This window comes from Pollicipes pollicipes, unplaced genomic scaffold (assembly GCF_011947565.3).
Source record: "Pollicipes pollicipes isolate AB1234 unplaced genomic scaffold, Ppol_2.1 Scaffold_7261;HRSCAF=8764_pilon_pilon_pilon, whole genome shotgun sequence".
Lineage (NCBI taxonomy): Eukaryota > Metazoa > Arthropoda > Thecostraca > Pollicipedomorpha > Pollicipedidae > Pollicipes > Pollicipes pollicipes.
Window position 1 is genome coordinate 58975979 of NW_023597054.1, and position 10085 is coordinate 58986063.

At 47.4% G+C, this 10085-nt stretch overlaps 1 protein-coding gene across 3 annotated transcripts; it reads right to left on the bottom strand.

Moving 5' to 3' along the window:
• Positions 1 to 332: 332 nt before the first annotated feature.
• LOC119113139 (ADP-ribosylation factor-like protein 6) lies at positions 333 to 8250 on the bottom strand. 3 transcript variants are annotated; one of them, XM_037237489.1, is made up of 3 exons: positions 8111 to 8250; positions 2675 to 2861; positions 333 to 1680 (listed from the first exon to the last, which is right to left on the bottom strand). In XM_037237489.1, the coding sequence occupies exons 2-3, from the start codon at positions 2850 to 2852 to the stop codon at positions 1295 to 1297; spliced, it is 564 nt and encodes a 187-aa protein (XP_037093384.1). In that variant the 5' UTR covers positions 2853 to 2861; positions 8111 to 8250; the 3' UTR covers positions 333 to 1294. The 3 variants fall into 3 exon arrangements, with proteins under 3 accessions (XP_037093384.1, XP_037093383.1, XP_037093382.1); XM_037237488.1 differs by having other exon boundaries at positions 2675 to 2864; XM_037237487.1 differs by having other exon boundaries at positions 2675 to 2868.
• Positions 8251 to 10085: the final 1835 nt, after the last annotated feature.

Genomic DNA, 10085 nt, shown 5'->3' on the forward strand with positions numbered 1-10085 from the left:
AACCGTCCATATTACATTCACACGCACGAGCATCCATTGACATCAACATCCACCAGGAGTGACATTAGCATTTACCAGTTAGCAGTTAGCACTACTACGGCACCTCCACTTTCCCAGAATGCTGAGCACTATCATATGAAGACGCATGTAAAAAATCGACTCCAAAGATGATTTGGCACCCCCACTTTCTGAAACGTTCCTCCACCTACGTGACGGGTGGCGAGTGTTTAAAGTGACCAAAAAAGTATTAAACGTACGTTCTCCATTAATGGATTGCCCATGATTGTAATTGCATGGGAAACATATCTCACGGTGCCCAGCAAAAGACCAAGAAATCAGACATACATATATTGACTCAAACTTTGCCAGCCATGCCACACACACACACATACACACACACACTAACCTGACCAAGCCAAAGGACCGAATATGTTCTTCGTTCAGTGCGACTATCATTCACACAAAAATTACGTCAAAAAGTAGCGTCAGTCATCCAACGACTGTAAGAACATTGGACAGCAAAACGTAATGTGAGGATGACATGACGCATGGCGTCCTTACAAACAGCACGATTGCGCGACCAAGTTATTTGGATGGACGGAATGACAGGCACTCACGAACAGAGCGCTCAAAGGCCTATGAGCCTCGTATGCTTTGAACTACCTTAGTGCGGCACAGCTTTACGATATTAATTGCTTGGTAGTAACCAAGCTGAAACGCCCGCACTGTTCGGACACTGAGGCATCATGCGGCAAAACATCACCCGAGAAGAGATCATGGCGATACACACACCACAACATCACCATCGCCCCAGAAGAGATCACTGCGACACGCACATGACACACCATCGCCCCCGAAGAGATCACTGCGATACGCACATGACGCACCATCACCCCAGAACAGATCACTGCGATACGCACATGAGGCACCATCACCCAAGAAGAGATGATCGCTGTACACCACCAACTGACCATCGGACTAGTGCAAACGAGCAGTACAATTTAACGCTACGGGCAAGGCATGTGTGACTAGATGTTGGGCTTTGGACGGATGGGTTACCACTGGCCGCCGCGCCTACGACAGACAGCGAGGTGCGTGCGCCAGAGGCGGCACGTTTGAGAACATTGCGCGCGTGAACAAAACGCTATCATCGGCACCATCTACCGGTCACGTCAGACGAGATCAAGCGAGCCGAGCCTCGAGAACATTGGCCGGCAGCGCACACAGCAGTCTGCCGCGCAGGGAGCTCGGTCCCAGTCCCCTGCCGGCACAAGTGCCCGACGCTGCCTCCACGTCACTTGTCCTTGGAGTTCTTCAGCTGCTGCGTCAGCCACTCGATGCCTTCGCTGAGGCCGTCGCCCGTGATGGCGTTACTGGCGCAGATGTGGAACTGCTTGTTTTCCATCTTCTCCAAGCCGAGCATCATGGTGACCTTGACGGAGGACATGGCTTCCTTCAGGTCCATCTTGTTGGCGAAGAAGAGTAGCGGGATGCGGCGGTCGCCGATGTCGGGGTGCTGCAGCAGTGCGTCAAGCTCGTCCTTGGCTACCACCATGCGCAGCTTGTCGCTGCTGTCCACCACGTAGATGATGGCGTCACAGTCGCGGTAGTAGTGCTCCCACAGATTGCGGTATCGGCCTTGGCCTGACATGTCGAACGCCGTGAAAGACAGGTTCTGTGCTGGGGGCGGCAAAGACTCAGATCAGAGGAAGGGCCGCCTCTGTGTGCCCAACAACTTTCGGTGTATTCGCAGCGCTCCGGTGATCCAGTAATCCGGGTACGGTACGTATAATCTTGTTTCCCGTTGCTTGATCGAAGTTAGATCAAAGGTGTGGAGCGGGGGGGGGGGGGGGGGCGTGCCACCACACAGATCAGGCTACACGCCGACGAGCAACGAAGTGTAAACAAATGTATGTAACATGCAACAAACTGCAAAATTTGTGGGCACATGCATAATACCACGTGATACTATCGCGTGCGTGATACTCTGTACACACGTGACACTTTATATCCACGAGATACCATATACGTGCGTGATTCTATCACGTGCACACACAAAATGCAAATGTTTGCACGCGCAATTACTGTCATGAACATTACGGCATGTGAAAAGAAAACGCAGCAAATACGTTCCGCAAATATTTTGTTACGTCATGCAGACTGCAATTTTCTTGGTGCGCGGCGAATACACCTTTGAGGTTGCAGATGCTAACAGCAAAGTGCTTCAATGATGATAATGATGATTTGGGCTTTGATGACTGATGATTGATGACAATCGCAGTGATACGGCTATATGCCGTTCTCATTGTCTTCCTATTGATGATCCCCATTTCACATTCCGATACTAAAAACCTGAGGGTGTTCTTAACCCACAGAACATAATGTCATCCGTTTGATACGGCAGGTGCCTTCTGCCCAGTTGCTTTCGGCAGGTGCTAGCGGATTAGCATGGACTGAGTGAAAAAATGTGAGTAAGTGAGCGAGCAAGTAAGACAAGTTAAATATGCTCGACATTCAAGCAACATCACAATTTAAGAGCTACATGTAACATTTTGCGCGGTCCAACAGTTTTTCACCGCACAAAATGACGCCCGGGCCTGTGTCACTAGGCCATGGCGAACACATACTCCCATATTTCCACCTAGAACCAGCCTGTCTGCGACCTGCAACTCACCTTTAAATTTCTCGACGTTGAAGCCCACCGTGGGCACGATGTCCGCGGGCCGCTCAAGGTCTGGCTTGAAGTGGTTCAGGATGGTGGTCTTGCCGCTGTTGTCCAGCCCGACCACAATCACGTTCACCTCCCGCTTCCGCAGGCCCAGCGCTGTGGCCAGCACATTGAACAGCCCCATGACGCGCACCTGCTGCCTGCCGGCACATCGCGCGTGATGAAACATACATCACCTGGCAATGCCTTGGCACAATGCTGGATTGCATGTCGTTACGGATTAGATCAGATCAACACAGAATTGCATAAGTGGATACCCACGGACGAAAGCCTGAGCGCATTTGGTGGCGATGTCATTGGTGATCTTTGGTGACATTGGTGATCATTTCAGGCCCACCACCACTCACAACACTGCACATGGCGGCGAGCCAAGAGCTCAGGCACAGAACAACCGCAACAAAGTCAACACCCCGACGACGATGGCCTCACCGCGCTACCGTTTGAGCAGATGCGGATGGTGGACACCCATTGAGACATCGCACATGCTAAGCTCCGTAAGCAATACAGCACGGCCCAGACGACTTGTACCAGGCCATCGTCGCCCCACACCTGGAGGTGCTTCAGATACAACACAAGCAAAAGTGTCGCAAAATACACATCGACCCGGAAGTCCTCTCTCCCACGATCGCGCAGCCTCACGGACGCACATCCCTACCGCTCCGAGCCAATGCAGACGCGGCGCTTCACGAGCCGAGGGGGGATGGGATTCATCACACCCCTTGTCTGTCCCACCGACTGGTCCCGAAATCCAGTGTGCACCCCGAGTCCGATTCGAAGAAAGCCAGCCTCAACACTCACGTGAAGTGAGTGTTGTGATCGTACGCGTTGTGGCGTTGTAAACGTAATCAACAAGCCGACACGGCAAAGAACCACACCAGAAGCATCAGGCCTACACTGGAAGCACTTGGTACGCGATGGGCAAAGGATGCAGGTCCAGTTTTACTGGATGCAACGCCATCACGACGCCTTGGAACGGATCAAAGAACTCATAGCTCCAATGTACTGGCTTCCTTCAGCCCGGACTACTCCACCGAAGTCTGAGTAGATGGCAGCACGCCAGACGTTTTGAGATGCATCATTATGCAGCAGAATGGGGCCAGTGGGACTTGGTGGACTGTAGCGTACCACAGGCGGACTGCCAGCCAAACCGAGCGCAACTACTTCCGAACCGAAAAAGATACAGGCGCCCTGGAGCTTGTGGTCCGTCCTAACCATTACATATCGCTAAGGACTCCTCAATTCACATCGCCGTGGAGCACATGCCGCTGGTCTCTCTCCTCAATGGAGCGCTCTCACCGCGCCCCATTGGGCGGAGCAAGACGAACATCACGGGGTGCCTGTACGTCACGGAGGGCCGCCTGGGCTGCGGGGAGGTCAAAGACTTCATGCCCGCCATCCAGTCCCCAGCACTGGCGTCACGGGTGTGATGCCAGCCTCACGACAGCGAGCAGACCAGCCGATGCCCGTCATCATCCGCACGAACACACGCCGCGCGAGGTGACCATCAAGAGTGCGCGTGGAAACTGCGACCGACGTCAGCATGTGGCTGCTCCCCACCGCAGTGCGGAAGGGGATGTTTGACTGCGGACAATCAGTGCAGCATATTGAAAAGTGTCAATTTTCCCCCTGCTGGCCATCATTAACAAAGTAATTATGATGGGTCATCATCTGATCCTCCTTGCAGCCTTGAAACCAGAAGCCATGTGTCTCAATCATGAAGCTCAAGCAGGGACAGTCATTAAAAACCCTCAGAGCCTCATCCTGCTAATATGCATACATCAAGTGGTAGAGAAGGAAGTGGAGTGCTACCCAGTCAGCCAGGCAGCTACTTCATCCCAAATATAGCTCTGGTTATCATGTCAGGGCTAACATGACAGCCAGCAAATACAATTGCATCAAAGATGCATGCAGCCATGCCCCCAACCACGTGATCTCATGCTACAGATACGTGGACCAAGTGGACTCCTGAAATGGTCACCCCTTCAAATGGAAAGGATTTGTTGGATTTGCCAGATGAATAGGAATCCAACATCACCAATGCAGCAAAGGCCAGGCTGGTAGTGAAGTTACTCATGCTCACCATGCAGTCCAGCCAGCTAGAGCCTGGACATGCAACAAAAAAAGCACCACTGGCTATAGAACCACTGAGTTGGCCCACACCTCCAGATCAGGAGCCTGTCTATCAGAACCCATAGTCTCAGTATTTACCCAGTAGCTGATTCTGCACTGCTCAAATAACTTGGTGACTTATCACCAGCACCCACAAGATTCACTGTCCATTCCCGTACTGCCATTAAACATTACCCCAACAGTAACTGGTCTGCCTACTGCCCCATCACCATGTAGAAGGCAGACAGAAGCTGTGAAGCCACACTGCTGGATGCAGCAGTCTCCCATCCTATCTGGCACCACTGATAAAAATTGTTGTCATGTAACCTGGCTTGCCAGTCACAACTAGTGCCTTATAACAGGGCTGGCCAGTAGCTCTACATGCATACAGCCCCAAACACATTCCTTCCCACATACCACTACACCCTTTCCAGACAAGCAATGCGATGTCTGTAGACAAGCATCACTGTCAGCTTGTGATGGAACCATACATAATCTGTATTTGTCCATGACGAATCAAAATGGAAGGAGGATAGGGAGGGAATTACATCCCAATGAATCATGTTACACTGAATGGCTGCTCTGGGCACAAAATAACCTCTGCTGTTGGCTTGCACTTGAGGTCCAATTATCATCATGAGAAAGCTACTATGGGTCTTTTAAGGATGTGTTGCTCTGATATATGAATTTCCATGAGTACCAGGTAGTAGCCCTAGACCACACTAATAAATCATCATGTAAATGAGTGCCTGAATGAGACCACCAACCACCTGGGCAATATATCCACTTGTCTGAATGCTGCAATACCTTGCTCCTGCTCCTTATAGCAGCACTTGGCTACCAAGCCTCAAATTCTGGTGATTTCTCCATCTTAACTTTACCATGAAAACTACAATAAGCAAACTTGCTGGTCAAAGAAGGTCAAGCATATATAATATTGGAACAATATGATCACCAAAAAAAATATTTCATGTTTTGGATACTTAGGGTCATAGCTGATGGTGGCTTACTTAGATGGCAGGAGGGACTGGCAAGGTTTGCCTTTATTCAGAAAACTGCATTAACACTATGTTTCATGGAGAGACACAATCATAGTTATTTAGGTTCCAAGGAAGAGTCTAGACAACCTGTTTTACAATCATTTACAATATGTTCTGCCTTTAAACAATGATTGATGCACAATGCTATTTTTCAACATAAGGTACCAATGTATACTATGACCATGTATACGGTTAGGGTGTACTTTCCTACCTAACATTAGAAAAAATCATTGTACACCATTTGTCGTGTTTAAGGCATGACATATCGTAAATAATCTCAAAACAGGTAGAATCATGCTCCTACCTTCGAATTTCAATAACTTCGATGGCGGGCCCCCGAGCGCCGCGCGCACCGCACCGCCTGGACTCCCCAGCGCCGTTTCCGCGTTGCCGTTGCGTAAATACAATGCGTACCAAGAACTGTACAAAATGTACGGGACCAAAGTACACCATTCGTCATGTTTAAGGCAGGACAACCATAACCTAACTGCGAACCATAAAAATATTTACTAAACATAAACCGTATTTACCATAACCATATTTACCATATAAACCATATTAACTGCGAACCATACTATAAACCATAACTGTAACTATAAACTATACTATATAAACCATACTATAACTATAAACCATATTTACTGCGAACCATAAAAATGTACCGGGACAAGGTAGCAAGAATCCATGAAATTTGATCCTCGACGCCAACGGGACCATGGGTTGCAGGGGGGGTTGCAGGTGGGGAATGTAAAGCAAAATGAGAACATGGCAGCTAAATAAAAGCTCACTATATGGCACCTATATATGGCATGGAACATGGATGCCAATGAGATGCTGGGTTGAAGGGGATATAGGGTGGGGAGGTTAGGTTAGGTTAGGTTAGGTTAGGTTAGGTTAGGTTAGGTTAGGTTAGGTTAGGTTATGTTAGGTTAGGTTAGGTTAGGTTAGGTCAGGTCAGGTCAGGCTAGCTTAGCTTAGCTTAGCTTAGGTTCTGGTCTATTCTCAGTTAGGTTAGGTTAGGTTAGGTTAGGTTAGGTTAGGTTAGGTTAGATTAGATTAGATTAGATTAGATTAGATTAGATTAGGTTAGGTTAGGTTAGGTTAGGTTAGGTTAGGTTAGGTTAGGTTAGGTTAGGTTAGGTTAGGTTAGGTTAGGTTAGGCTAGGCTAGGCTAGGCTAGGCTAGGCTAGGCTAGGCTAGGCTAGGCTAGGCTAGGCTAGGTTAGGTTAGGTTAGGTTAGGATATGTTCTGGACTATTCTGGCCTGCATGTTTCATAAATGTACCTAAACTCGATGAGAAACGATTTTGGTTGCTTTATTATTGTTACCTTGGTCCCATACATGTTTTATGGTTCTTGATAAGCAGAAATATTGTGCTTTCGCAACAACGGCGCTTGGAAGTCGAGGCAGTGCGGTGCGGGGCGTGCGGCGCTCGGGAGCTCGCTATCGTATTTATTAAAATTTGAGGGCAGGAGCATGATTCTATCTGTTTTGAAATTATTTACGATATGTTCCGCCTTAAACACCACGAATGGTTTACCTTGGTCCCGTACATTTTGTAGAGTTCTTGGTAAGCAGAAATATTGTATTTACGTAACGGCAACGCAGAAACGGCGCGCTGGGGAGTCCAGGCGGTTGCGCGCGGCGCTCGGGAGCTCGCCATCGAAGTTATTGAAATTCGAAGGTAGGAGCATGATTCTACCTGTTTTGAGATGATTTACAATATAACATGACAAATGGTGTGCAATGATTTTTTCTAACGTTAGGTAGGAAAGTACACCTACACCCACTCCCTGGACCATCATCACTCTGCACTGAGTTGGTTGCTATCAATGCACCAACTTTACACCCTCTGATTTATAATGGACATACAGACATACACTGAATTTTTTGGTGCACACCAGACATATTCGAGAAAGAAAAGATGAATTCTCACCAAAGGCCCACATGTACGTATATGTGACTTGAATACGTGAGAAAAAATTAATAAAGATAATATCCCAGTCAAGCATTCTACTAGTCCATGTAACCTTGCGATGCACTACAAGTAGCGATGCACGCGTCTTCAACGTAGGTTCCCTGACATCTTCCTTGAATCCAGAACTGAGTATAACGGTAAAGTCATAGTGCATAATGCACGCCATGAGGGTCAAATCGATATTCCAAAGCAGCCACATTCGCGATCGACAAAAGTGGCTGCGACTACGAAACTTATGAGTTTCGTTAGACTCACCTCACCACACGCACTGATCTCTGTTTGCGGCTCTTCCACCTGTGGCGGCAAATTTGCTAATACCACTGCTCTGCGAAACAAACTCCTTCCTCGGAATGTCAGGAAATGGCGGAACTGGACCGCAGACGCTCGCCTCCGGATGCCCAACATCGAGCCCACATTACAAGCTCCTTCAAAATACCACATCTCCCTACCAAGGTTAGTTGGCAGCATTATTTCCATAGAGCATGCTTTGCTTTCCTGCTAGCTCGCCTGGCCCACCGGATGCTGGGCTGAAGACATTTGAATCTTGTTGATGCTGGAGAACCTTTTGTATTGTGTTTTTTCATGTTATTTAAATATATTATATTTACATATGTTACTTTATTTCTATTTTTCCTTAGAAAGGAAAAGAGATTGGTGGCTGCAGCGCCTGCGATGGAGGAGCAGAGTCATTGGGTCATTCCGCTCCAGGGTTAAGAACTTTATCGCTGCGAATGTTCTTAATGCAAGAGAGGTTTTGTTTCAATGTGCTTCAACGTTTATCTTCTTTGCGTTTTCCTGGATAGCACAATGCCAGCTTAAACCGGTAATGCATTCACAATAAAAACGCTTGCGTCAAGCATCGTCAGGTGCAGCCTCCAGTGTTACACCTATATTTATATACTAGACACCTATCTGACCGTCTTCTGCTAAATTGGGTTATTGGCGCTGCTGTTATTGTAGGGCCTTGGCGCCGCCCAACCACGTGGATCGTCCAACCACTTCGGTGAGATGTGTATTGTTTGGACCGGTCGCGGCGCGCGGAATGCGTTAATGGCAAGGCGCGAAGAAAATCGCGTGCTGCATGCAGTGCTCGTATCTGGTCTTCTCGTGAAGACGTGCTGGTTTCTCTCAAGGGGAATTAGTGTCATGAAGTACACGCTGCGTACCGCGTTTAGCGACGCTTTACAACACTACGATTTTGCCTATGCTCTGAGATTGTTTGGTACCAATATGTGAGATGTAAGGTTAGAAACATGGTGTGATTTGCTTTATTCAGTGCAAGACTGGTTCATCAGAAAGCTTATGATACCTGTAGATGGGTTTGGTCATCTAACCAAGCAAGTCATACATGGTGACAGTCAAAGGTTGCTGGTAGGCAGTCTTATGTTCACTATGATATTGTGCATTACCTTTGCATGATATTATAGTGATTGACAGCTATACACCTTTAATCAGTCAACTTACCATAGGATGGAATTGCACTGTCTGCAATAATTTTCTTTCAGCAGGTTGAAGTTATCTTCGGCTGAGAAGACATGTTACTGGTGTGATACTTTTTCAGTGAGCTAAACTGCTCATGGGCATCCTGGGTCTGTCCTCATTTATTGAACAAAGGGCTAAAGTATTCTTTCAACAAGAGCATGTAGCAAGCTGCTTTTTGGTTATTGATGGAAATAATGTTGCTCACCACCTTTTTACAAATAGGGGCACCTGTGTGGGTTCAGGTACAGACTATCTTCAGTATGCCAATCAAGTGGAGCTTTTCTTCTCAGACTTGAAAAGGTATATGGTTTTGGAGTGAAGCACCTTCCTAAAACAAGTTTTTGAACCTCATACTCAAATGTGGTCTTTCATATTCATTTGCTGTGTGGGGTATCAGTGCTGATTAGATCCATGCAGTAGCATATTGATGTCTATCATTACCCATGGCTGATAGATAAATGGCTGTTGACCAAAAATAATACCATTAATGGAAAGAAGGTTTTGATGTCTCAGTAAATATTTTAACTCTGTGTTGTTCAGCTCTTAAGGTGGGCCAGTATGTCATTGGGAAGGTGCAAGAGAGAACCACAAAATTGGTTTGTTTTTGTGGTGCTTTAAATATCAAGATAGTTCATACAAAAACTGGTTATGCTACAGGAGATTCAGCAGGGGCATGATAAGTACATCTTCACTCATGCCAATGAGAGGCATATTAGGGGCATATGAGATCAAGAATTTGTTATTCAGC

Coding starts and splice junctions, on each gene's coding strand:
- LOC119113139 (XM_037237489.1), bottom strand. CDS start 2,852: ATGGGGCTGTTCAATGTGCTGGCCACAGCGCTGGGCCTGCGGAAGCGG. Junction 1,681..2,674: donor CAACGTCGAGAAATTTAAAG/GTGAGTTGCAGG, acceptor TGCCGCCCCCAG/CACAGAACCTGTCTTTCACG.